Genomic DNA, 27,262 nt, shown 5'->3' with positions numbered 1-27,262 from the left:
GCTCTATTCTATAAATTTTTATGCTTCAGTGAAGCTTCCTTGGAGTCAAGTCATGCAGCTCATAAAATCAGTCAGTTTTAAAGGGCTGTTTCATGCTTTGTGTCCATTTCTTCTCGCCTTGTGCAATAGGTTCAGCAATGTGGAAGGCCCAACTTTTGGAGGCTTAGCTGCACAGACCAGCCCTCAGCAACCAGCAATGGGCTTTGGAGGAGGGGGATTTGGCTCCCCAGGCTTTGGAGGTGAGGCCTCAACATATTTCATGAAACTATTGTCCTTCCTCATGCTTTGGTCTTGTAGCTGTATGTGAATCAGTACTGGGCCTGTGTTCTTATGTATTTTTTTCAATATTGGAATTTGTAGCTGTGAAGCTAAGGCATTTGCAGCAGTGTAATGTCGCTGTGAATTCACTGTAGTTTTCCATTCAAAGGCATTTGTACAGACACTGTTAATTTGTATACATTATCTGGTTTAGATGAATAAGCGCAGGTCTATATGTGTGGGCAATCTGTCTCATGTAGCACATTGTGAATGGAGTGAAGTGTGTCACGACTGCCTCGCTAATTGAGAGATCATAACAGGCAGTGCGTGGTTGACACGTGAGTGTGATTCACAGCAGTCGCCACAGACAGACCTCCACTCATGTAGCACATTGTTTCCATATATGGTATTGTGCAGCGCGCTCGCCACATGCCATTGGTGACCAGACGATGGCATGCTCCTCTGGCGCCATTTTGTAGCGGCTGTTACAACTCTTGTGCAGCACTACACTTTTCTTCTCATACTGCGGTCCTTGTTCGCTTTTATCTTCCACTGTGCTTGTTCGCTCGGTTACGCTGAGGGACAACGCCGACGCTCACCACAGTAACGGTTGCCTAAGACTATGCTCTATACTGGATGAAATAATGGCACAAAAGGACTAAATGGTTCAGATGGCATAATGTTCAAGGCAGAGCTGAAAAACTGCCTGGGATATATCCTGTGAAAATCTTCCCCAACACGGGAAAAGAGAGGCAACACGCACATTGAAAACACGTGTGGTTTGCCTTCTAAGGCCGCCACCAGAGGCGCCAGAGCCCTCAGCTAACAGCGCCCCCTTGGGGCAGCTGGGTGCGCGTGCCAGATTACTTTTTTGCTGGCGAGCTTGCCGAATGGGACGACCAGAGCAAAACCTGCCAGCAAATGCAATCTCAAAGGCCTTGGTAATACAGTAAACCCTTATTAACCCCAACTCTGATTTCTCGAAATCTGGGGTAAGTTGAATTTTTTTTCTCGCCGTGGGTTCGATGCATGTGTTTTTCACCTCTTATCTAAAAATATTTAGCACCGGACTCCGGATATCTCGAAATCTCCACTTGGGAAATACCAGGTAAATGGAGCAGCATCGGCAGCATCTCTTGCACTCTCTTTTCTTCCAGCAGTGGCTCGCTAGCTGAGCCAGATGTCATGCCATCGGTCACCGCTCGCGTGCACTTGCTCGGCTGCACGCTGCCACTTTGTTCTGGTCTCTCGTGGCATCAATGTGTTCACAGCATTCGCTACAATTGAGCTCTTCCCTAGTTTCAGCTAAAGTTAAATTGTCCGAAATTCATTATGATGCAGAAAGTAGCAGCGTCTGCTTTTTGGCTGTGTGGAAACGGTTATGCTTGCATGACTGGCTTCAAATATTGCATTAGGATCAATCATCTTGACTCTTCCAAGTACGTTGCCCTGGCACAGTGCCTGTAATACTGTTGTCTCTAGATGCCAACATGTCTGGTGCCGATGCACGGGAAAGTCACCGAGAATATTACTGGTGGTATTTTGCAAAGGTTTCATGTGGTCTATGCCTGGCCAAAGGACTTCTATTTTCGGGCTTTCACATAGCTCGATTTTTTTTTTTTAATAGTTCCGAGTTAACAGGTGCTTAATGGATTACTCATATGCGATATTCACTAAACACTAAGTGAAAATTCACTATATGCCCAAATAAAAACTGGAATAATATATGTTATATTCAGCGCATGCCGACCTTCAGTAAAAAAATGTTTCATTTTTAGTAGCCACATTTACATGAATACAACAATGGCCTATTACATCGCATTTCCCGCACGTCGCATGCATGTAAACAGCAATGGTGGGCTAAGAAGCAAATGCAGCGCAGATGTTGCTGTGCATTGCAAATGGCAGCTGTAACGTTGAGAGGATGTTTATCCAACTAGGTTGCGATCAAAGAAGGTTAACAGATTAGCCTAGTTGGTATTCCAGTAATTTTCTTGCAAGAGCATATGTGGTGAAGCAGTAAAACAGAATGACAACAGACAAGGATTGAAGGCTCTACAGTTCTAGGATGGACACAGAAATGTTAAAAATGCATGATAATGTACATCAACATGGGCTTGTAAGAAAAAAAATGCGTCTCCCCTCTTGCAAAGCATGCCCGCGGGTGCTACTGTACTTCTTTTGTGAATAAAGTGTAGAGAACAAAGAGAGGAATCACCAAACACGTCTCTGTTGGTTTTGTTTATGTGGTTTCTTTTACAAGTATTCCTGCCATTGAGGATTTACATAACTGTGTTTGTCCAAAAAGACCATTATATGTGTTAATAATTCGTGCAAGTTGCCAGGAAATATCAAAAACTCCGATATCTTCCTGGTTTGCCACTTCAAAAATAACACCTGATTTTTGCCCATGGAATTTTAATTAAAAAATATAAAACTAGAAAATTAACAACCCTACCCATATCCCGCTTGTTGCTTTGGGACATTTAACTTCATCTTATTTTTCATTTTCATTTTTATTTCCTTAAAGACCCCCGAGGGGGTGTTACATAAGGGGTGGGGTTTTTTTGTTACAGAATATTGTTGATAACGATCAGTGCGATGTTATATTTGATATGCTATGCATGAAGCTTGATGGGCAGGTGATAGTGGTGATGTTGCGAGAAAGGCCATTCCAGTCTTTTGCTGCTCTGGGAAAAAATGAAGCGGAAAATGTTTTAGTGCGGGCACGTGGGTGAGAAACTTGCAACGAATGACCAGTGCGGTGAGATATGTGAGCTGCAGGGATAATGTAAGGAGCGCAATTAAGTGGCGAGTGAAAGAACTTGTGAAATAGAGAGAGGGTTGCAATGCGTCGGCGACGGGTCAAAGGTGATAAGTTACACTCGGCTTTGAGGGATGAAGCACTGATTTCATATGAATATGAAGCATGAATGAATCTAGCAGCACGATTTTGAACAGATTCTAGGGTATTAGGGAGACCTACTTCGGGTGGGTTCCAGATGGGAGATGCGTACTCCAACTTAGCCCTCACTAATGATTTATAAGCAAGTAGTTTTACGTGTCTCGGAGCGTTACATAAATGACGTTTTAAGAAACCCAAAGTTCTGTTAGCTGATGACGTGACTTTAGCAATGTGCGTGTTCCAAGACATATTGTTAGATAAGGTAACTCCAAGGTATTTATAAGTGGTTACTGATTCAACAGAGATGTTAACTATGTTATAAGTGAAATGAAGGGGAATTTTACGAGTGAAGGGAATGAGCTTGCATTTAGTAGGGTTTAGGGACATTAGGCAGTCATCACACCATTGTAGTATGTGGTCGAGGTCTTGTTGTAGAATCATATGGTCAGATGGGCTAGTAATGGTTCGGTAGATAACGCAATCGTCAGCAAACATGCGGATATTAGAAGACACATGCAAAGGCAGGTCGTTAATGTATATTAGGAACAGAAGAGGGCCGAGGACAGAGCCAGTCAGTCAACTTTTGATCTGTCTTCCATTTAGTATGCGATTAATTGGTAATAACCTCATGATGCAGTGTGTTAGTAAAGATGAATACTGGGCACGTCTTTTATCTGTTTGCAGTCTGGTCAAGCAGGAGGCTTGCAAAGCTTTTATAGGTTTATTCACTTTCACATATTGCCTCTCTGGAATGAGCACATCGCCTTCCTAGAGGTCCTCTGGCAACACCCAAATAGCTTGTCCTATGTCTGCCCATACATAAATGTACTAGTCACTATTCAGGAAATGTAGACTTGGCTGACTACTTGCACTATTATACTCACAATATTACTATAATCAGGTCTTTTTTTCTTTTACCTCATTTGTGTACCACTATTTTACAGGTTCTTCTCCTGGCTTTGGAAATCAGAGGTGAGTTTCACATGTTCATTTAGAAGAGTGGTAATGTTAAAAGGATTGTCATTGTGATGTGTCCTCGTGTAAAAGAAGTGGAAAAGGAGGCCGATTGGATGGCTGAAGTGAAACATGCAAGGGAGACATGTAAATTGATGGTGTTACTCTATGTATTCTGTTCAGGCCAGCACATACTATAGCTGCTGAAGCAATTTTATATTCTGAGCAATTGGTTTGAGAGAAGTACTGATGCGTCAGTTTTTAATTGTCTTGTTTTTTCGGTTGAATGATAGTCGAAGCCCTCTAAACCCTAGGAAAGATCCTGGCAAGCATTTGTTCTTGGTTAATTCGACTTTTTTTCGTAATTCAAACATGCTGAGAGGTCCCGACAGGAAACCATATACAGTTGATTCAGTCTTGGGTAATTTGACTTTTTGCACAATTCAAACACACTGTGAGACATCCCAGTGAAAAACCATATATTGCTTTAAAAGGAACACTTGTTGAGTTCAAACATGAAAGCATGCCACTTCACCTTATTCTACTCCATCTGCGACCCTTAATGCACGCAAGCTTGAAAAAAAAAAAGATCATCATCAGGTGTCACTACTGCTTCACTAGGCGTGAAGCTGCTTTATTTTTATTTCTTAGTGGCCGACCCTCCTATCGCCAGTGAAGCCAACCGTTCCTACTTGGTTCATGTCATGTCACAGCAATCTCTCGACACTCTTCGCCGTGTGCTTGTCGATTTGCACTTCAGGGGCAAGAAGCAGAGAGACTATGTAAAGACTACTTCAAACAATAAAAAAGGATTTAAATTTGTTCAATTTGCAGCCGTTTGTTAATGCAAACTTTCGAATAACTTGACAAGGGTGGAAGTGCTGGGCCAATCGCACCATCATGCGCCAAGACACAAATTTCAAATGAAAGTGCTAAATGTATCTGAATGTGCTTGTTCAGTGGCAATCACACAGCCAGCCATAGCCATGTGTTGGCTAGCGTTTAGCTTTGGAATCCAAGCCTAAGCAATCCATTACAGTGTCTGCGTCTTTTGAGTATAGTGTGTAGGTGTTTGGGGGCGCATTGTAACTTGGCCGCAGGAAAATTAAAATTTTGTGCTGTGCAGTGCACTACGAATGTCTATAAGTCTTTCACATATATGTACTATGCATGCCAGCTAAATATTATTCGAACTGGCATGCTTTTTATGGGCAGTCAGGAACAAATTTCGTGCTGTCAGCTGAGTGAATAAGTCATAAGGTCTGTTCAGCATATAGCATTATCAGTAACTCTGCCAGATTAATGGTGGACAATGTGTGTGTACATACTTTCCGAATTCACATGTGCACAATATCCGGTCGTCAAGATGACAGTGTGGCATGGTGAAAACGACCTGCTTGCCTTCGTGAAACTTCTCGACCAAAAATCTGTGGCGAAAATTTGGATTCTGGCTACTCCATTTTCGGCACGACCACGACCACATCGAATCAGATTTGCCGCCAGGGACCTAAATCTTCGCAAGCCAAGGATCTAAAGTTTTGGTTTTAGTCAGCCGTACCCGCGAAAGGGCAGTTGTAAAAAGTCCGTGAAAACACAAACAAACAACAGAAACTGAGTTTGCGGCAATGATTTTCGCGACTCAGCTTGTGCAGATTGAGTCTGCAAAATTCAATAAACCATAGTTCAGTATACAAAGATAAGTCGGTGTTTTACATAGGCTCTATGGGACCTGTGTCGTGCCGCAAATAAGTCTGAATAATAGAGATTGTGCAAGAAATTTAACGGTGGCTGTATATCTCTACCGTATTAGGTGTGAACGCAGCACAGAAAGCGAGTGAATATTTTTTTCTTTCTCTTTGTTTTGTTCAAATAAATGTCAGTGCTTTACTGTTTCATGGGTGTAGTTGAGTATTTTTTGTTCATTGTGCATGAATAATTTAACTTTAATTGGCTAACTTTTATTAACTTACTTAATTAATGAAGTGTCAGTGTAAATGTTCTGGAGGATGTAGAGAAATAACCCATAACATCATTTAAAGCAGCCTAGGTTTTGTTCATACCTTTTCTCTTTTTTAATTAAAAAGAAAGCCTGTCAAACCGATCAAGCCAACACCAGAACATCGCCGCAAAGGCAACGACTCTGAAAAATTGGCTTGAGTGTCCCTATAATTGCAGTCGCCATAAATATATGCCATAAATACAGGCCTAGCATATGGCACTGGGAACAAGCGCGTGCGCTCCTTTTTTGACGCTTCAGCAGCTTTTGGTGCGCATCTTCGGTCCCTATTAAATCGGAAATCCCGACCTGTAGGGCGATATTGTATTGATTTGGAAAACAGACCCTTTGCTTGCCCTCGCGTGATTGGTCAGAATCGGGCTTTTGCTCATGAAAGTCTGGTTCTGATCAATCACACTAGAGCAAGTGAACAATTTGCATTCCTGGCCGTTAAGGGAGTGCTGACATAATAATTTAGGTGTGTGTGTGTGTGTGTTTTAAATAAAGGTCCTAGACCTCTGAACTCTAAAAATAATAGTGACAAGCCTTACAGTGCCCTAAATAATTTATTATAATAGCATTTCTACAGCCAGTTTTGGTTTCATTTCTGCTATGTTGTGACGTCATAATGCAAGGTATTTATGTGTGAGCAGGGCATTGCAAGGTGTTGACATCCGTTCAGTCTGCTATGCTGTTAAAACGGCTCTCACAACAAGTAGCAGCGTAGGAGGTGACCAGGCAAGCAGGAGCGAGTGTCCAGTCGTCATGACATAGCAAACTCCCAGGAAACGAAACCAAAAGTAGCTGTAGTAAAGCTATATTGCATTATTTAGAGCACTGTGAGGTTTCCCAGCTTTTTTGAGGTTTACTGATCTAGGATCATCACTCAAAGCAACAAAAAAATTTTTGTACTCTCCTTTAAATGGCCGCGCCCCTAGTTAACATGTGCGTAAGGTGCAGAATGTACTAGGTGATGATTATGTATGAGACCACTGCTTTCACTGGCGCTATGTAGGAAAGAAGCAAAGATTAGGCGGGAGCACACTTAGCATTCACAAGACAACATCGTCTGAAACCACTCCTTTCTATTGAGTGCATTGCATGCACACGGGGAATTTTGCGTAGACAGTGAATGGGGGAAAAAAAGACAAAAGAACCTGTGTGAGCACAAGTGACAAGCAGGTAAAGCGCACATCGAGGACACACCCACCAAAGGAAGGAACCCACCTGAGCACAGGCAACAAGCATATGCTGAGGCCAGACATGTGTAGCACAGCTTGCCTATTATGTTACATGATCACATGCACGATAGAATTCCCAGCATCCCCTTGGATTTCTTTTTCTCGGCTGGCTGAGAATATCACCGATAGCGTTGCGTGTGCAAGAGGTATCCGTTTGTGCCACGCAAGCGCTGGCACTACCATCTCTTGTTCACTTTGCTGCTTACCCGCACCGCGTGAGGAAACTTCATGGCGCCGCCTTGTGTACATTTCTTTTTATAAATTAAAGAGCTGCTAATTCCATAACTTCTGATGATGCAAAAAGTCATGACTCTTGATTACAATACAAACGCAGCATTGAAAAGAGCAAAAAGTCACAGGTTTGTAATGTTCAACGAATATTATTTCAAATAAAGGTGTTTATTTTTTTAATATGGTGGCCCAAAACACAAATTCCACCATCAGCCGAGAGCGAAGCAAATGCTATGAGCACGTGGGATGAACAAAAGATTTTCATGGCCCCAAACGACGGGGAAAATGCAGCAATACGCATGCCTCTCTGTTGCCATTGCATATGGCCGCTCATTAGCATAATTCGCGCGGCTCATCGCACCACCAATTATGACTAAAAATATCTGCAATGGCGGCCCAGCGCAACGTGAAATTGATGTTTACGAAACAGCCCCTCCTGTGACACTCCACATGGCATATTCCTTCACCCAATCATCAAGCTGACATGGCGGCTATCTTGGATCACCACCACATATTCATGAAATTGCAGATGCATTGCACGGGCTTTTGCACACTACCGCTTACCTTCTTATTGAAGTGCTAACGTCGCAATATTGTGGCCAAGTACCAGAAACAAAGTATTAGTCGATAGCATTTGCATCTCCGCGTCACGCTTCGTCATCTTGAGGAAAACGCAAAATTGCATTTTGCAAAACTTCCACTTCCCTGCACAAACTTCAAAACACGTGGCCTTTCTACAGTCAATCAGAGAGTCAACATGGCGGATAATGGCAGCCGTGCAGCGGCCATGTGTTTCAAGAATGGAGCCCTAAAACACTAGTTACGGGAGCAGCGATTGAAGCGTCAACTATGTGAGGAGGGAACAAGCATTCAGAAAGAAAAACCGTTTTTACAGCGAAACTGTAAATGGCTAGCCAGTTCGTCCGCCCGTCCGTCTGTCGCCTGTACGCCAAAAACTCCTCCGGCGCAACCCCATGCGCATGCGCGGAAAGGCGCGCGATTGGCAGCGCCAGTAGTGACGACGTTGCCCTCCGTAGCAGACGAGCGCGCGCAGCTGTTTCTCTCCGGCTCTTATATGGGTAGGCCACGCGTCATACGTACTCCTGAGGAGCAGGCAGCCTTCAATCAGCAACGCCGCGAGTAGAACCAGGATCGAGCTCGTCTACGCCGTGCCGATACTGCAGCCCGGGTACAAGAACAGGCTCGTGCAGCCAAGCGCACGCAGCAACTGCGTACCAAGGATCCGGCAGCCTACCAAGCCGTCGTTTAATTGATCGTCGGAGTTAACCCAGTACTAAACCCTGGGGCCGCACATTTCAGCTCCGCTGGTTAACCAACTCTACGGAGTGCTTGGCCATTGAATTTTTTAATGAAAAGAGACAGTTGGATTTCATTCGGCAACAATTAAATTCCTAATCAATGTTATATAGTTGCAGCAAGGAAAGGAAAGACAACTCCTTTTTTTTTTTTTTTTTTTTTTTTACCTAATGATTAACAAAGAATGCCTCCTTCGTAGCCGCTATACAAGGGGGTGTTCATGCCGCTATCAAATGTAATGCAGTGCAGCTATTGAATGCGCGCACTTAAACTTCACTTGCTACTACACGCCCTCGTACCCGCCGCGGTTGCTCAGTGGCTATGGTGTTGGGCTGCTGAGCACGAGGTCGCGGGATCGAATCCCGGCCACGGCGGCCGCATTTCGATGGGGGCGAAATGCGAAAACACCCGTGTACTTAGATTTAGGTGCACGTTAAAGAACCCCAGGTGGTCGAAATTTCCGGAGTCCTCCACTACGGCGTGCCTCATAATCAGAAAGTGGTTTTGGCACGTAAAACCCCATATATTATTATTACACGCCCTCGTGTCGGGTTGCTTTGCTTGTTAGCGCACGGGGCCGGACTCGACTCTCCTCCGCGCGGAGGATAGGGTCGAGACCGGCCGTGGTAAACGTTTGTCTAAATTCTGGCGGCGCGGCGTTTGCGTGGTGTGTTTCACCGTTGTTCCACGTGCTCAGTCAGAAGTAGTGAATTGCAACCGCCATATAATTGTTTATCTTTAGCTGCCTTTGAGCGGTTGTGCTGGCCGACGGACTTTGGCGTCCGATGATGCGGCCATCGCTCAACACCCAAAGCTTCGTTCGGCCTGCGAAGAAACGATGTTCTGTGAATGGAAGTGATTTGTACACACGCACGGCTGGCGTTATGCTGCATCGCTTTCCGCGCTAAAAGCTCGAAACGCCCATAGAGTCGAATAGTGGGTCATTTGAAAGTACAGCCCCAATAGCAGGGCACAAAAAGAAATTTCGCGCCTTTGACAACAACATGACGTCATTTCCGTTTTTAACAGAATTGGCGTCTCGTTATTTCTTGTTCCGCCAGAAGTGGTCCCTCGTCACAAAGATGGCACTAAGCCCCATGAGTCGCTGCTGAGCCGCCATATTTTGAACGAATGGGCTTCTATGGAAGCTTCGCTACCAGGTGTATTTGCCTTGCTCCTATCCTATCCTATGAATGCGGCCTTGCTCGGTGGCGCCTGCGGCAAGTGACCACTTGGCTGTTTAGCCCACGAACCAGGCCGGATTTTGCCCTCGCGTTTGAATCCAGCTTTAACATTGGGCAGTTTCGCCCCAAGGGCGAGTCATTGAAAGCGATAACAGTGTTTAGCGTTGCGCTGAAGCTCTTCGGACGGTGCGCGAGAAATACGCGGGGACGACAGGTTGACGCGACACAGCAAGCGAGACAGCCTAGGTGTTTGTGCGCGCAATGGTCATGCCAGCAGTGCTAGGCAGAACGCTGCCTTCGTTTCGCTGTGGAGCTGATTGAGCGGAGCGTGACGGTGCGACCTCTAGGCTTCGTTGTTTTTGCAGCCACATGCACTGCGTGTCCCTCGCGTTCTCTGGGGACCGTGTAACTATAGGCGCGGGCTGCACGCGCGCGCGCCGTAGATACCGTGACAGCACGGCGGCGACGCCGACGATGCGGACGCACCTCGTGTCTACATAATCGATATCGCAATAAGGATCCGGCACCTCGAGTTCCCCCTTTATCGCTCAATATGAATGCCTCTTTTTTTTTCTTACAGTCTTCAAAAAGTTTACACCCTTTGGGTCGTATCTTGTCCCACAACGATAATCGTCATCTGCCTTGCTTGCGTTTCCTTTCTTGAAAACTCGGCGCTCGCTACTTTCCTGTCGAGAATGTTGTGTCACGCTTATAACGTGCAAGCCGCTCTTGACTTTGAAGTACCGAGCTCGCAGCGTTAAAAGAAAGGAAAAGCGGGCCAGTCAGATGATTATCGTTGTGGGACAAGATACGACTCAGAGCGCGTCAACTTTAGGAGTGTGAAGGGACACTAACCGCAAGTATTAAGTCAAACTAAAATGAGAGATTAGTGCTCGAGAACGTCTGAGGTGCTAAGATTATAGCGAACAGAGCTTTAGTAATCGAGATGTTGAGGTAAATGCACGACACGATTAGAGGCTGCCCCGGGACATTCAAGTACTAGCCCGATTACGAAGGCACTTCTCGTTATTATTGCGTCACTGGTACTCAACCACGCATAATAGAAAATATCATTGTATTGCATCATAAAGCGAACGAAAATGATACTTCTCCAGTTCTATTTTATTTTTAGAAAAAAATTCGGCAGAGACACTTAAGACTGCTTACGTGTGGGAATGCGAAAGCATTGTAGTCGCTTTACTTATTTATTTATTTATTTAATATACCATCAAGGTACAGTTGTACGTTGCATAGGGGCCCCTAGGGGGCAAAGGTAGATATCGAGGCAAAATACGCATAGCTGATTATAGATACAAAATACAAATAAGAAAAAAAAGTAAAAGATCAAAATCAAACACGTCGAAGTCAATAATTAATAAAGAAGAAGAGAGAAGGGAAAAAGAAAAGAATTGGACCGGTAGTGTTAGATAAGTACAGTCGACTCTCGATCGTTACAACGGACCCTGATAATCCGACAACGAATGTCCGCTTTATCCGAAGTCCGTAATATCCGAAACGCCTCACTTCTGAAACTTTCGATGTCTAACTTTATTGCAAAGAGTGAGTTGCGAACTCCAAAGCAAAAAACAAACAAAAAAGTCGCAGTTTCGCTCGAAAGGCGGAGCATCGATTGCGATTAAGCAAGATAAGCGTTGCAGCAGCAGCGACCGAATTGATCTTCGTGCTGTCTCTCACTTCAACACGAACTAAACGTCGCAAGCACAGCACACACGAAGCTACCGGCACTGGGCGCACTTTGTCCGCATCGCAGATCGCTTTCAAGACACGGCGCCCGCGCCGTTAACAGCAGACAGCAGCCACCGGAGTAGAACACCCCCCCCCCCCCCCCCACGTCCTGTGTTTTCCGAAAAAAAAAAGTTTTTCCGAGCGTGAAAGAAGCCCGCGAATACACGCAAAGTGCCTCGGGCGGCCAGTCGCACGGCAATTTTGTGTGCATTTGCGGGCTTCTTTCACGTTCGGAAAAACTTTTATGTAGCACGTATTGAGCAAGAGAAAACTGTATCGGGAGTTTTTCATGTCGCTCTACAATTTTCTCATTGACACTTTATAATATTATAATATATTATAACATTTGAGAAGTTCATTAATTATGACTATCTAATTAAGCGGAATGAAAACATTTTGAGTATCTCCAAGCGACGGCAAACAACATTACCTTAGTTCTGTCCAGCTACGTGGCATTCGCATTCTTTAAAACTGTGGCTAAACTTAGCTGGCACACCCTGTATATGCTGATCTCTGGCCCGTAAGCCGTGTGAAAATTTTTATCAGTCCATGCTTAAAAAAGAAAAGAAAGGCGGCGTGGTAGTCTGAGTAGTGGCTACATAGTGGATATGGCGTTGCGCTGCTAAACTCGATCTCACTGGTTCAAACCAGATCGCGGAATTCGATGGGAACGATATCGTAATATACTCTTGTACCTTTGTTTAGAAGCACGTTAAAGAAACCCAGGTGGTGAAAACGCCAGAATTTGTTTAAAGAAAGAAAAAAAAAAAGAAGGTAGCTGCGTCTTTGGATGGATGGATACAACTTTCTTGTACGTCCGGCGAGGTTTAACGCGACCCGGGCTCAGGTCTCCCACAGGGGAACGTCAAGGCCCTGCCTCAACGTCGCCTCACGGGCTTGCTGGACTGCTCACGTCTGGATTCCGAGGTCTGAGCTGCGCAGAGCGGCGGCCCACCTCGACGACAGGGTCTCCGGAGCAACTGCCATCCTTCCTTTAACTACATTGCACTCCCTCAGCATGTGTTTGAGTGTTGCTGGTCTTTCCTGACACAATTTGCACGTGTCGTCCTGATGCTTATCTGGGAAGTTACGTTTCAGACGGAATGGATTAGGGAAGGTGTTCGTCTGGAGTTGTCTCCAGGCGACGGCCTGCCTCCTGTTCAATTCGGGACTCGGCTGTGGGTATATCCTTCTGGCGTTTAGATATGCACTGGTTATGTCGTTGTATCGGGTGAGCCTGTCCCGTTCTGCTCGAGAAGCGTTCGCTATCGTGCCAGAGGCGTTGCCCTGTTCGGCGCGGCGGGTCATGTCTCGCGCCGTCCGGTGCGCCGTCTCGTTTAGGTTCGGGAGCGCGTCGCCTTCCGTGGTGACGTGCGCGGGGAACCATATGATCCTCGAGCTCGCGGTTTTGGATCTGCCCGCTTTGGCCAGAATGGACAGGGCTTCCTTGGAAATTCTACCATTGGCGTAATTCTTTACTGCCGTTTGCGAGTCGCTTAGTACGACTTCGCATTCCTGTTCTGTGAGGGCCAGCGCGATCGTTACTTCCTCCGCTATTTCCGAGTGTTTGGTGTATACACTGCATGTGGTTCTGATTTTGGAGTTTGTGTCTATGACTACGGCGGTGTATTTTTGGCCATTCGGATCCGAACGGCCAAAAATCGATATTCGGCTGCGTCGACAAAGCGCGCGTTTCTCTCCCTGCCGAATGAACGGAGCAGAGCCTCGGCTCTTGCCTTTCTTCTACCTCGGTTGTAATCGGGGTGCACGTTTCTTGGGATGTTTGCCACCGTAATGGTATCTCTGATTTTGTTGGGGATTTGCATTTTCTGGCCGTGCTGGTTGTGGTACTTTATGCCGAGCGTGTTCATAATGTACCTACCCGTCGTGGTGGTCGACAGGCGTTCGAGCTGCGAGATGCGTTGTGCTTCGGCTATTTCTTCCAGGGTGTTAATGTATATCCCCAGCTGAGCCAGGAGCTCGGTGCTCGTCGATTCCGGGAGGCCCAGGGCTATCTTGTACGTTTTCCTTATGAGCGTGTTGATCTTGTTCTCTTCCGCGACGTACAAGTTGTGGTAGGCGGCTACGTAGGTGATGTCCTTCGGCTTTATTTTTTTAAGGTTCTGCATGTCATACCTAAATGTAATGCCGTTCCGAACTGTACGTCCGCTCAACTAAGCGACTTCTGGATTATAAACGGCCGATTTCAGTTATGCGGTGCACTTGCCTAAGTACAATATCAAAGCAATTAAAGGAACGGCATGCCTCACATACACGTAGAGTTATTTGTAGATCTGCTGTGTTCGTTGAAGAAAATAAGTGTGGTACCACATTGGCCAACCAGTTTAATGGGTTGCAGACATGACTGTCAATAGAATGTTTTCCTTGCCTTAGTCAAATTAACAGATTTACAGGCTGCCCCAAAACGGGGCGTTTATATTGAATGACAGCTAGGAACTTGTTCAGCTGAACCAATTAGCACCCGTGCGTTAATTCTTTCAGGAACTGGTGCGCCTCTGCGCAGCAGCCACGACTCTCTAGCAGCACAATCATTCGGAATAAGAGTCCCCACTTGCATCGACCCCTCACCTTCGAGTCTTCAAAAGTGCTGTTATGCGTTACATTCGAACGGAGACGGCTATCCGATAATTTTTAATAGTGAATTCTGAAGTTGAATACGATTTGAATAGCAAATACCATTCGATTATACTATTATGTTTCTACTTCGTTTCGCCTGCTGGCACGTTGAAGGAGATCGCCAGACAAGCCATGAAGGTTACATTGGTAAAAAGACTTCCCGGTCTCCTCGATTCACTCTGAGTACATAGGCAATAGAGTTTTAGAATAGGGGCCCCAAACGTTTTGGGGCCCCAAAGAAATAGCGTCGAAGCCACTGCGCATGCGCGAGACGCAAACTGCGTTTGGGTTTTGCGTTGGGAACGCTATTTCACCAATTTAGCGGGAGCCCAAATAGCGGTCCCAAAAGCTTTGCGTCAACAAACATGGCGGCACCCATCGAAGCGGCGGCTCTAACCTAGCACCAAACTGGGTTTGATTCGCGGTAACGCGTGAAGTTCGCAAGCTAGGAGAAGTGACTGGGGTTATCGCTTTCTCTCAACTAGCGTGTGTTATGAAGATTGATTCATTAGACGCCGCTGATTCCGAATTCGAGTGTGGATTCTACGGCTCGTGGGCCTAACACGGCTAAGCTTGGCTGGTGAAGGCACGTAAAGTTGGGTTTGTTGCTCAAAACTAAGCGCAACTAATTGTTTGCTGTTTGAAGAATAACCTCTAAATTGTAATTAAACGCGAATACACGCGTCAGATTACTATTCCTATCATAAAATGGTATATTTTATTTAATTATTTCTAATAGCTTTTCTTAGACGCCGTAGTGGCGCTGTCAGCGCAAGACGCGATCCGCAAACGCAAAGCCCTATTCTAAAACTCTTCACTCCTGCGTGCCCCAAAGCTAACACCCGCAAAGCTCTTTGGGGCCCCAAAATATTGGGGCCCCTATTCTAAAACTTTCTAATATCTTGTCCCTAACACTGTTGTACATATTAACGTCCAGTTGATTCCTTTTCTCGGAAAGTCGACTGGTTCACATAGGGCTGGTGCAGCTTTTAAAAGAAACACGCTTATTCCGGTCGGGAGTTTTCACTTTTTCAGTCAGTGCATTTAGAATATCTGATACGTTTTCTCTTACGTATATGTCGTGGATGTATGTGCCTATGTACCCTTATGTTGAATTCCAATGGCGGAGTCGGAGCAGCCGACGGACTCCGCGAGCGAGCACTCGACTCTGGCGTAGAGCAACGCCTCCAAATCCGCGAGTGGAACACAACCTGCGCCGCCGGAGCAAGGCGGAAGCGGAACTTGTATCGCCGAGTTACCCAGCGTACATTGCGTGTTGTCATTTCCTTCCGCTGTTTGCTCCCAGCACCGCCGCAGCGGTCACTTCTCTCTTCAGCGCCGTTCACCTGTTGTTTTTTTTAAAAGTGCGGAATGGATATCTCGCCAAGCTTGCAGCAGCTTTTGCTTCCTCGCGAGTCGTGACCGGTGGCGCCACCCAGCAGACAAACGTGGTAAAGGAAATACGTCACGCAGAGTTCCGGTACACTCCGCCGATTTTGGCGGAGCATCTTTTTCTGCTCCACGGAGTGACTCCCGCTCTGAATCCCCTCCGATTCTCTCATTGGAACACCTTACTCCCGCCCTCACTCTGTCATTGGAACAAACTTGCTCCGAAACGAGCAGAAAAACTTGCTCCGACTCCGCCATTGGAATTCAACATTAGATGTACCCACAACTGCATTGGTCATCTGCATCTCTTCGTGCCGCGCAGTTAATAATACCAGATTTATTTCACTATAATACTGTTTTCTTTGACCATTGACCATATTCCACCAACAAGAATCGTGCATAAAATGACATGATATCAACAAAATTTCCTTCCGTAGCTTCATGTTGCAGATAGGCCTCTGTGGCAAAAATTACGTGCTGCTTTTTAGGAAAGCAATGTTGAAAATAGAGATTAACCTGGCTAAAACTACAATTGGTTCCGGCCGACAAGGGTCGCGACCGCGCCAATGCAAGTAAAACCATAAAAAAATTTACTGCACAGACTTTCTGATCTTTGAGAAAAACTGGGCGTGTTCCAGCAGACGACACACTTGACAACGACAGCGAACTCGAAGACGTCATGTTGAATAACCCATGCCTCAAATATGTATACGTAACAAAAAGGTGTCACTATAAATTTGCAGTTAAAATGAAGCACCATTATAAGAGCGTACTCGCGCAATCGGTCTCAGCGCCCGTAGCGAAATTACGTGGAATATGCCGCGAAGCGTGTCTCGGCCCCAATACAGTTCGCCCACAGCGCCCTCGCACCGTTTTTCCACACGCGGCGCCTCGGCAGGAGAGTGCCGGTCGGTCCACTCAGCCATTGTCTAGTACAGCCCAGTTCCCTCTGGTTCCCTCGTATCCTTCTCCTTCCTCCATGCATTTAGTCAACGAGAACCGTGGAGCCGCCGTGGTGTCGGAGAAGCGTGCTCGTCTCCCACTCCGGAGGCCAGGGTTCGTTTTCCTCCCAGACCGAAATTTATCCAACTTTCTCTTCAAAAGCAATAATTTGTTTACAGGAACCTGACGTCACTTTATTTTTTTGTGGTTTTGCTCTTTGCCGTCGGCCATTTTTGTGACCATCATTCGGTCACGCGCAGACTACAACGCCGGATTTTCGCGTAATGAGGCGTATAATCGTTTCGCATTAAAAAGAACTGATTGACGTTACCCTTGACTACGACGCCACAGTCGAAAGGTTTCGCCTTTCTCCTCTCTGTGCCGCCCGCTCTTTCGTGTTTCACTAATTTCGTCGTCGCGTAGTGCTATGCTGCTTTTCCTGGTTTGCGAAACTCGCACAAACTGCAAGCAGCAGAGGATGCCACGCCCGTGTGATGTCGCGAAATTCCCAAGTAGTCTACGCTGCTTGATCAAGAACAGCTGCAGCGGCGAGTAGAACGCTCTGTCCTGGCTCGGTTTCACCACGGCCCCGCGTTTGCCTTTTGAGCAGTAGGGTGCGCTCGCGCATCGAGGCACCTAATTTAGCAGTATTGAGCAAAAAAGCGTAGCGCCCTCTGTCGGGTGCCGCTTTACTCACCGACGGAACAAAAGGGCACTGATGGCATATGCAACCTCACCACTCCCCCGCTCGGGGGAGGGTGACTTGAATTGCGCTAACGGTATGCGGACCCTTCAGGTGCAATTTTCTCGTAAACTAAGTATTTTCTTGACACGTAATAAGCGCTGCAAGGTTTCTGGAAGGGTATTTTAACAGTGCATGTTGAATTAGTATTTGCCTTTTGTGTCCCTTTAACTGGTGAAATAGATCAACGTCAGTTTAACAAAATTCGACTGAACTAAAACGTTTACGTTTATTATTTTTCTGTAGGACATTACATATTATGCGTACTTCATTCCTTCTTTGGGCTTTGTTAAGTTGGTTTATAGTGCCATTCAATTTCATAAAGTATTCGTGCATTGCACGGCACTTTACTGCCATCGCGGGAGCGACCCGCACGGACGTTGGCGAAAAAGCATTGTTCTCTCTTGCGATAGCAATTATGTGGACACTGCAGGCGAACGTCCACCGTCGCTGTCGCCGTGATGTTCCGTATATGTCCAAGTGCGATAACATTGCGGCCACGCGCCTATGCTGTCGTACGAGTGAAAGCGTGAGGTGAGCCGAGGATTATTGCTCGATCTCGCGCGCGCAAGGGAGGAAGTGCGCCGTCTTCCATCACGCGCAAGGCAGCAGAGGGGCGTTATACTGCGGCGGCGGCTGCGTATGACGCGGCGGCACGGGTCCTATTTTGAAAGCGATCTGCTGTCAGTACAGAGTCTAGGCGCGCCGAGAGCCTCTGGCTTCGTGTGCGCTGTGTTCTCGCCGCTTATTTCACGTTGAAGCGAGATGCAGCACGAACACTCAAAAAACAGTTGCACCTTTTGGAGTGTATATTTGCCACACAACACTAATCGTCATGTCTTTCCCGCATTTCCTTTCTTTAACGCTGCGAGCCCGGTACTTCCAAGTCACGAACGGCATGTGCATTATCAGCATGACAGAGCATTCTCGACAGGAAAGTAAGGAGCACAGCGTTTTCAAGAAAGTAAACGCAAGTACACTCTTAGACAAAGGTACACCCTTTGGGGTGTATATCTGCCACACAACGATAATCGTCATCTGCCTTGCTTGCGTTTCCTTTCTTGAAACCGCCGCGCCCGCTACTTTCCTGTCGGGAACGCTATGTCATGCTTATAACGCGCATATGCCGTTCGTTACTGGGAAGTACCGGGCTCGCAGCGTTAAAGAAAGGAAATGCGGACAAGACAGATGACGTTTATTGTTTTGTGGCAAGATACGACTCAAAGGGTGTAAACTTTTCTGAGCGTGTAGTTGGTCGCGATTTTTCGTGCCTCGTGCCGTGCTCACCCAAAAACAGTACCGTCACCTAACGGCTGCGGCCACTCAGACATACCTCAAAGGGCAGCTGGAAAAGGGCTTTGTGTTTGAGTTTCCGCGTAACAGAATTATATTTTCTTGTATATACGAATTGCAATCCGAAGCTATCATGTCTGCAGCTTGTGTGTAAGTCGTACTTTACAAATTTTCTCACGCAATTTACTTTGAGAAATTCAATTAGTTCAAAAGGCACTTTCGCTTGGCGGAGGGACTAGAAGAATGAGGGTGTGTGCTGCACTTCCGCGCGCGTGACGTACTTCGCTTGTGGCGGTGGTGCTTTTCTAACGTCATCTAACATCAGTTGGAGTGGGAGTACTTGTCTAGCGTGGGCAACAGCTTCGCTGTGCATCCACTTTCGCATGTTTAAATGGAGGCGGATTTTTTTCTATGTACCCGCGGCACATGTATACTCATAGGCGCCTGGGCTACACGCGCTTTGTTCATGCAGTATGGGGGGATACAAGCACGGTATCGAAGTTCAACGGAACCAGAACGTTGCGATATTTGTCACTCGGGAACGAACCTGAAAAGGGAAAAAAAAAACGGTTTTCGGTTCAGGTTTGGCCACCGTCTCCGAAGTTTTTCATCCATACATTTCCAACCGGAAATGAGCCATTCTTGCTGAACCGGAACGAAAACAAGTTTCGATGAGACTGGATTCAAGTCCCTTGGTTGCTACGAATGACGTAAGCGCGAAGAGACACCGAGTTCTGTGAGCTGAGCGACAGACGAGTATAAAGATACATTGGGCGAAGCAGGATCTAATGATAGACTTCGTGTAGTGAACGAGACACGGTGCTTGTTTTTGCCCGTGATTTTGCACACCTTGTTAGATACGGGACCATTTCCTGAGCCTCCTTCGAGTTCACCAGACCACATCGAATCGCGCCACAGCTAATTAAGGGGCGCAGAAGCACGTATACCGCATTCCCGAGGCGCGGCACGTGCAAGCAAGTTGGCGGCCCCCACCTCGTACGCCGTATCTGGAGCTATTCACTGCTTGACTCTTCCCGAAAGTGAAGCGAGAGCCTGGCACTGTTCCAGGTAACGTGGGTCCAAGAACAAGACGGGTGTAATGCACCGTGAAGCCCTGGCAGCAATTCCCCCCCCCCCCGTCCGCCTTTGTCACGGTAGTTGCAGACCGGGAAGGCAAGACGCAGAGAGAAGTAAGCACTCGGACAATTGGGGACCAAGGAGCGACCCTCTCCACCGGGTGCGACACAATCGCACGGGCGCCTACCACTGACCGAAAATGGCGTCACCTGAGCGGGCTCACCGATTGGCCGAAAATGGCTTCACCTGAGCGGGCTCGCCGATTGGCCGAACTAGACGTGATTTCGAGACACCGAAGGGCTTAAAAGACACAGACTGGGAGCAGCAAGAGAGCATTCCTTCATTGATCCCTTTCGAGCTTCTTGCCACGGGCCGCAGCGTCCGAGTTGCTGCCGGCCCGTAATGACTCTATGACTGTTAATTTCTTGGTCGTCTCACTGTAAATAATGTAAATAAACCTCCAAGTTTTCATCCCAAAGTCCTCAACTCTTACAACCTCTACTCGGCAAAGCTTGCATACGCGGTGCCGTGTTTCCATGCATTCTCCCGTTTCCACCTTAGCGAGAAGAAGCGGACGACAAGCCAATCCGTGTCCCGAGTCGAACACGGCCTTCGCGTGACGGCACGAATAACAGTTTACGCATCTATGGGAATAATAATAATAATATGAAGCTTGGAATGCTTTTAGCTCCCGTTGTTCGTGACCTTCAAGTGACCTTGAGCGGAACGCCAGAGCCGTTATCCTGGCACTCAAACGAGAACAAAACTTAAGAAAAAGCGGTCTCTGGCCCCCAACCCTTTGTACAGGACCGCATTACATGCGCAAGTCACTGCCCAAACAAGTTACAAAAAATATTGCTTCCGAGTTTTTCCTTGTGTTCACAATATCACTCAAGCTGTAACTTCTAGTACGCTGAAGTTCTGCCATTTCCAATAGCGACGTTCAAAGGGCAGATAGGTACAGGGCACCATACACTTCATTGTCATCTTTTTGCGCTGAGGACAGGGTTGCCTGTGCTCTTTTGAACGCCAGCGGTACGTGAGTTCCGTGACGCGGGTTTTGCGTCGCCTCGAGAGATGGCGCCACGCTGCGTGGCGCCTCCTTCAGGCGCTTGTCTTCTAGCTGAGCAGTGGGCACTTTCGACCTGGCGTATTTGTCTGCCTGTCGAGCCGCCTTCAGCCGGTTTTCTTCTAGCTGGGCAGCGTCCATATGGACCAGTGTACAGTATAGTGTGGGGGGGTGTGCCGTTGCGAGCATGCACTACAACTATTTTAAGATTGTGGCTAGTAACGTCTTCAACCAATCTGCTTTACCGGATGCCATTTCATGCTTACATCTATTCTCAATTACAGGAGAGCTAGCAATTTAGTAGTAGTAGCAGTAGTATTCAGATCTAACGCATATCTTGGAATCTATGTGAAGCGGTTAATCATGCCCCCAAATGCCAGAAATTTGTTAATTTCATTCCTGCGTCTGTTGCGTAAAGAAACCCGTGCTTCGCAATGTGACGCGCGCGGCGATCATACCAAAGTTATTTGGCGTTGGCAGGATAGCAGTATACGTGCGATTGTGGTCTAATGGTTAAGCATCGGGCTGCTGTGCTGGGGATGCCGAGGCTCGATCCCACCATCGGGCACGTAATTAGAGAGTTTTAGAATAGGGGTCCCAATAGCAATAGTTTGGGGTCCCAAATAGCTTTGCAGGTGTTAGCGTTGGGGCACGCAGGAGTGAAGAATTTTAGAATAGGGCTTTGCGTTTGCGGTTAGCGTCTTGCGCCGACAGCGCCACTACGGCGTCAAAGAAAAGCTATTAGAAATAATTAAATAAAATATACCATTTTATGATAGGAATAGTAATCTTGACTTGCGTGTATTCGCGTTTAATTACAATTTAAAGGTTATTCTGTAAGCAGCAAACAATTAGTTGCGCTTAGTTTTGAGCAAACTCCCTTTACGTGCCTTCACCAGCCAAGCTTAGCCGTGTTAGGCCTACGAGCCATAAAATCATAAAATCCACAATCGAATTCGGAATCAGCGACGTCTAATGAATAAATCTTCATAGCACACGCTAGTTGAGAAAAAGTGATAACCGCAGTCACTTCTCCTAGCTTGCGAACTTCACGCGTTACCACGAATCGAGCCCAGTTTGGTGCTAGGTTAGAGCCTTCGCTTCGATGGGTGCCGCCATGTGTGCTGACGCAAAGCTTTTGGGGCCGCTGTTTGGGCTCCCGCTAAATCGGTGAAATAGCGTTCCCAACGCAAAACCCAAACGCAGTTTGCGCCTCGCGCATGCGCAGTGGCTTCGACGCTATTTATTTGGAGCCCCTATTCTAAAACCCTCTATTATTTATCTTTCTGGCGTAAGGACGACAGCGGTAGCGGGCAAACGGGATAAATTTAAGTTCAGTGCACATTACTGTACGTTTCTGCTATTTCTGAAAAATAAACATCATACAAATTTGTCAAGCGGCCAACTTACACTGGGCGTGCAGTAGCAGCGCCGCATTAAAGCGCACCGTAGGGTCTAGGCGACACTACGGAAGCGGTCACACGTCAAATAAACACTTCTGTGCCCGCCGCGGTAGCTTTGCGGCTATGGCGTTGCTCGGGGTCGCGGGTTTGACCCCGACCGCGGCAGCTACATTCTGACGGGGGCAAAAAAAAAAAAAAAAAAAAAAAACGCCCTTGCACTTAGATTCGGGGACACGTTAACCCTTTAACTGGCAAGATAAGAAAGACTTCACCTAGATTGTATTTATTGCTTTAGTTCTCCTTCCTATTGTTCAAATACATTACATATAAATATAAAAGGGTTTCTCTTAAAACTAAGTGACATACGGTCGGTCGGAAATATTGTTGACCGGCGGGTTAAAGGCAAATTCGAAAACTTGTGTTTGGCACTGCCTTTGACAAGGTAAATGTGTGTTCTTGAGATGCACATCAATGGATAAAAAAAAATAAAAGCTTTCTTAAACAAAGGAAAAAAAAAATTCGCATTAACGATAATATGACCACCGCGTTCGCTACGAAGACAACGACGAGGTCTTAAAAGTTTCGTCACCAAAACATCTGCTGCTGCTCACGGTCGATATTTTTGTGGATACCACTGTTGAGCAGATACATAAATCTAAATTGAAAGCCACAGACTAATGTTCGGTTTTGTCTAGTGTTAGTAGATGTTTTTGTAAGGTCAACAATATTGTTGAGCTGCCAGTTAAGGGGTTAAACAACACCACAGTGTCATAATTAATCCGGAGCCCGCCACTACGGCTGCTTCGTAATCCGATTGTGGTCTTGGCACGTACAGCCCCATAATCCATTTCAAGTTTAATACTTCAGCCACGATGCGATATGCCATGTGAGGCAATGAATATGCTCAATCCTCTCGGAGGTTATGAAGTATGGCGCCCAACAACGCCTCAAGCAAACACAGCCCCCTCTGTGTTCTGTGTACTACGCCGCAGGCAAACAGCAGTGATGCACGCAAGGTAACGTTTAACATCAACTCACCACTTTCGTGTTGGACTAAACGTTGAAGAAATTAAATATTCGCCGTCAACATCAACGCTAGTTATCGTCAATCAAAGCAAACAGCACAGAAAGCATCGCTTACGTCAATTCCCACACTGCGTCAGATCCGTTTTTTTTTTTTTTTTCGTTTTTTTTTTTTTTTTTTTTTTAAATTTGAAGTGTGAGCTATTCGTCAAGCAGCCACGGCCAGGAAAGTCCGGGAGGGTTCGCTTTAAGAAATTTGTTTCGTGTCCGTGATCGCGCTTCGTTTACACGACCAAGTGTCATGTTTCGTGGAAGCTCATGACTCTAGTGCTTCCACTAAAGTCATGGCCGCCGTTTATTTATTTGTTTGTTTGTTTATTTGTTATGTGTGCGTGTGTTTGAAAGAGAGAGAGGGGGGGCTCTATGGTGGCTTGCGTCGTGTCAGACAATGGTCTTCACGACTAAAAATACCTTGCCGCACCATAAACACGATGCCTCACGTTCGCGCAATGCCGACCTTTAGCTCGCGTGGCTCCGCATAATGGGCCTGGACGCTTCATTTTTGTTTTTTTTTTATTAACCTTACGTCTATATATATATATATATATATATATATATATATATATATATATATATATATATATATTCCGTTTACAGTGTGCCAGGCAAGAGGGCTTTTGTGGATATGTATAAAATTTGCGCTGGTAAAACATAAAAACCTCGATTTGACAAAATGTTCGGTCTAGCTAAGTTCTTGTCTGCACGTGTGATTTCGTTAACTTCAGAGTCGACTATTATGCTGTCGCACGCATAGAACATTTAAGAGTAGATTAGGCTGTTTGTTATCTTTTTAATTCTAACTTTATAGGTGAAATCCCAAGGTATGTACACTTCAGTCCTGTTTTGTGAGTGGCTGCTTATGATGTTTTCACTGTTCCCTTACTAGCGCAGAGCTTTCGTATGTGAAATAACCTTCTCTTCTTTTTCATTCCCTCCCCCATTTGCAGCGGCCAACCAAGTGCGGCACCAGCTTTCTCTCAGTGGCGCAACTGAAGTTTACCAGAGATTCGCTGTTTTTATGTACGTGAATGGAACATTGCTGCGGTGTCCTGCTGTCAAATGCTTACAGCAAGTTTCGCTCGTCTCCGTACAATAGCACGGAAAGTGGTGCTCTGTGCAGCATCTATTCTGAGCACAGTCTTCACAATGATTTTCATTTTGGACGAGAGAAAAGTCTGAACTGTGATGTACCGGTAGTACCGTTTTAAATGATGAAATAATAAAAAAAGCTGGTTCAATCACAGTGTTATTTGCTTCGCTCGCAACTTCAGGTGCTAACTGTACATGTATGTGAGAATCGTTTATTGTCAGCAACCTTTTACGAGGTTCACGAGATTGGTGAGTTGTGGGGAAGGAGCGGCGTGAATGCGCAGTTTGATCACTTTAGCAATCCTTAGGGGACTGAATAGCCAGGTTGTGTTCCTGAGGTAGCGAATTCCATTCCTTGCTGCGGAGCACCGTTGGCATGCGCTCTCGTACCGCAATCGCCGGCGCTACGCGGATCATGTACTCGCCGTGCGCGATCTTCTCCACCGGGTTCGTGTTACGTGCGCGGTCACCAGAGAAACGGCAGGCGCCGGCCTTCAACGCTCTCCTGGGCGTCCCTTTCAAGGCGTTGAAGGCATGCAGGCGACGTCTCTCTCGGCGCAGGCTAATGCGCGCGGCATCTTCGACTGCAGGACGCAGGTGCGTGCCCTTATTCCGGCAGTGCTGCAGTGCGGTCTCCTTCGACAAACTTGGCTTGCGTGCAGCGCAGTGCCGCACATCTCGGGAGCGCTTCAGTTGCAGGCTGCCACTGCCGCTTATGCCACGTAAGCATGCGAACTCCAGCCTAGTCGGCGCGAGCACTTGGAGCGTGTGTGTACCTTAAGGTGAGCCTCAACTCGACGCTGTATCCCATGCGCTGCCGTACGCGCAGCCGCAGGCTGAGGGGCGGCCGCCGGTGGGTAGAGCTTTTTGGTGGGGGCCGACGGACGAATAGGTGTGCGCTAAATTCTATCAATACAATCTAACTATCACAATTTTATTAAAAGAGGGTTATATTTTTAGCACGGCTTTAAGGCGTATGTGAGCGGCACTATTTGCGCGCCGGCGAGCTTTCTTTCTCGCTGATGTATTAATTTGGCTCTATATAGCGCCTAACTGCTGACAAGGGCGCGGTCATTACCGTGCAGCTCTGCGTTTCCGATATGGAGCGAAGCTAAAACGGCCTATGCGTCGAAGTTAAACGTGCAGGGCGCATGTGTAGAAACGCGAATCGCTTGTCTTTCATAAATCCTAGTGACGTTCCTGCCGGCGCTGTCTACTGTATCCTAACAGCGTGTTGTGAATCGCGGTAGCTTGAGGCGGGTGCGTCTCAGTGACGACCGTATGACCATGGTGCCGCAACAGGGCGTTTCCTTTGAACAATACACAGGGCGCCTTGGCGCTATCAATGTGACGTCACTTCTCTGAAGCCGGATATCAGGACTTTGCCATCTTGGCGGGCCACCTCCCTTCGCTTATTCGCTTACTGCCCTTTCATTAAAACATTTTCCTATGGGCTTGCTAGCTACTGTCCAGCTCGTGTTGCACCGAAACAAGGCGTGGCGACAAAGCGACCCTTCCGTGCTCATTGCCATGCAGCTTTGCGCAGAGTGCGGTGTGAGTACACAGACGGCTGCACAACGGTCGTCAACGGAACCTGGCGCGGTAGCTATGACGACTTAAATGTTTCTCCCACCTGTCCCAAATCTGCTTTGCGAAGGAGGCGGTGGTTTTCGATGACGGATTTCTTGTGTGCACCTGTCATTCTTGGCTTAGTTTAGTCGCGAAGCCTACGTCTTGATCACGCGACCGCGCCATCAATGTAATTCGTGCGGCAGGTGCCAAGTCATGATATTATATGACAAAAAAAGTCATAGTTGTGTCTCATCAATGAGCCCTTTGTCGTAAGGATGGCGCAACCCGGCCCAGGTAGTAAAATGCCGTGTCATGCACGTGCATTCGTCCCAACGGTAATGCGTGAAGGGTTGCAGTCATGATAGATTAGGGTAGTCCAGGAAGCGTGATTTCCTTCCACTCCTTTGACGCCACCGCTGTTTTCCTCTGAGGACCACCTGCGCATTTACTCTTGAGAGATAGACCCAAAATTGTTGCCGGACCTTTCAATGCATCATTTGGTTCATAGTACACTCTACTTCATAGTAGCTCTTCGTGAATCCCTTGTCACGATGGGCCCTCGACACCACCCCCCTACTTTTCCCCATGGTTCTACCGCGATTGTCTTTACCTCCCAGATCCCTATGGACGTTGAGCCGGGCTTCCTGCGAGGAAGCAGAAAATAGTTCTATTTCCCGTCAAATCTATATATCTCCCATAATTCTTGCGCGCTCAGTGGCCTAAAAGTTGCCGCTAGGCTACCACGTGTTGAGGGCTTATTTCCCAAGAGCTTTCCCTTGGTGTTTTTTTTCATGACTAGACTTCAAAATTGACGCTCCCCCCTAATCTTTCTTTCCTCCATACGTAGTACCATATGCTGGATCAACCACGTCGATGTTTATGCTGAGCTTCCAAGGCATGGTAAATACCTATGAGGAAGAAAGGCCTCTCGGCGAGAAATGAAACGACTACAAACAAATTTATTTATTTAATAATACGTTATCATTCTTAGGGTACTTCACGCGCCTTCCTGGGGCTAGCTATTTACTGACCGTTTTCCCGCCTACCTAGGTCACTGAGTAGCCAGGGGTCGAATGGGTAGCGCATCGGGCTGCTGTTCTGAGGTAACACGGTTCGAAACCAACCATCGGACCA

At 46.8% G+C, this 27,262-nt stretch overlaps 1 protein-coding gene across 4 annotated transcripts in view; it reads left to right on the top strand.

Annotated features, from left to right (window-relative positions):
- Nup214 (nuclear pore complex protein Nup214) overlaps positions 1 to 24,705 on the top strand; it is a 356,899-nt gene extending 332,194 nt beyond the window's left edge. For all 4 annotated transcript variants that reach the window (XM_055063139.2, XM_055063141.2, XM_050195519.3 and 1 more), the window contains 3 exons: positions 130 to 239; positions 4,108 to 4,135; positions 24,415 to 24,705. In XM_055063139.2, coding sequence (XP_054919114.1) covers positions 130 to 239; positions 4,108 to 4,135; positions 24,415 to 24,460 — 184 coding nt within the window. In that variant the 3' untranslated portion in view covers positions 24,461 to 24,705. The remainder of the gene's footprint in view (positions 1 to 129; positions 240 to 4,107; positions 4,136 to 24,414) is intronic.
- Positions 24,706 to 27,262: the final 2,557 nt, after the last annotated feature.

This window comes from Dermacentor andersoni, chromosome 1 (genome assembly GCF_023375885.2).
Source record: "Dermacentor andersoni chromosome 1, qqDerAnde1_hic_scaffold, whole genome shotgun sequence".
Taxonomy (NCBI): domain Eukaryota; kingdom Metazoa; phylum Arthropoda; class Arachnida; order Ixodida; family Ixodidae; genus Dermacentor; species Dermacentor andersoni.
This window is presented reverse-complemented; position numbering and strand designations above follow the sequence as displayed.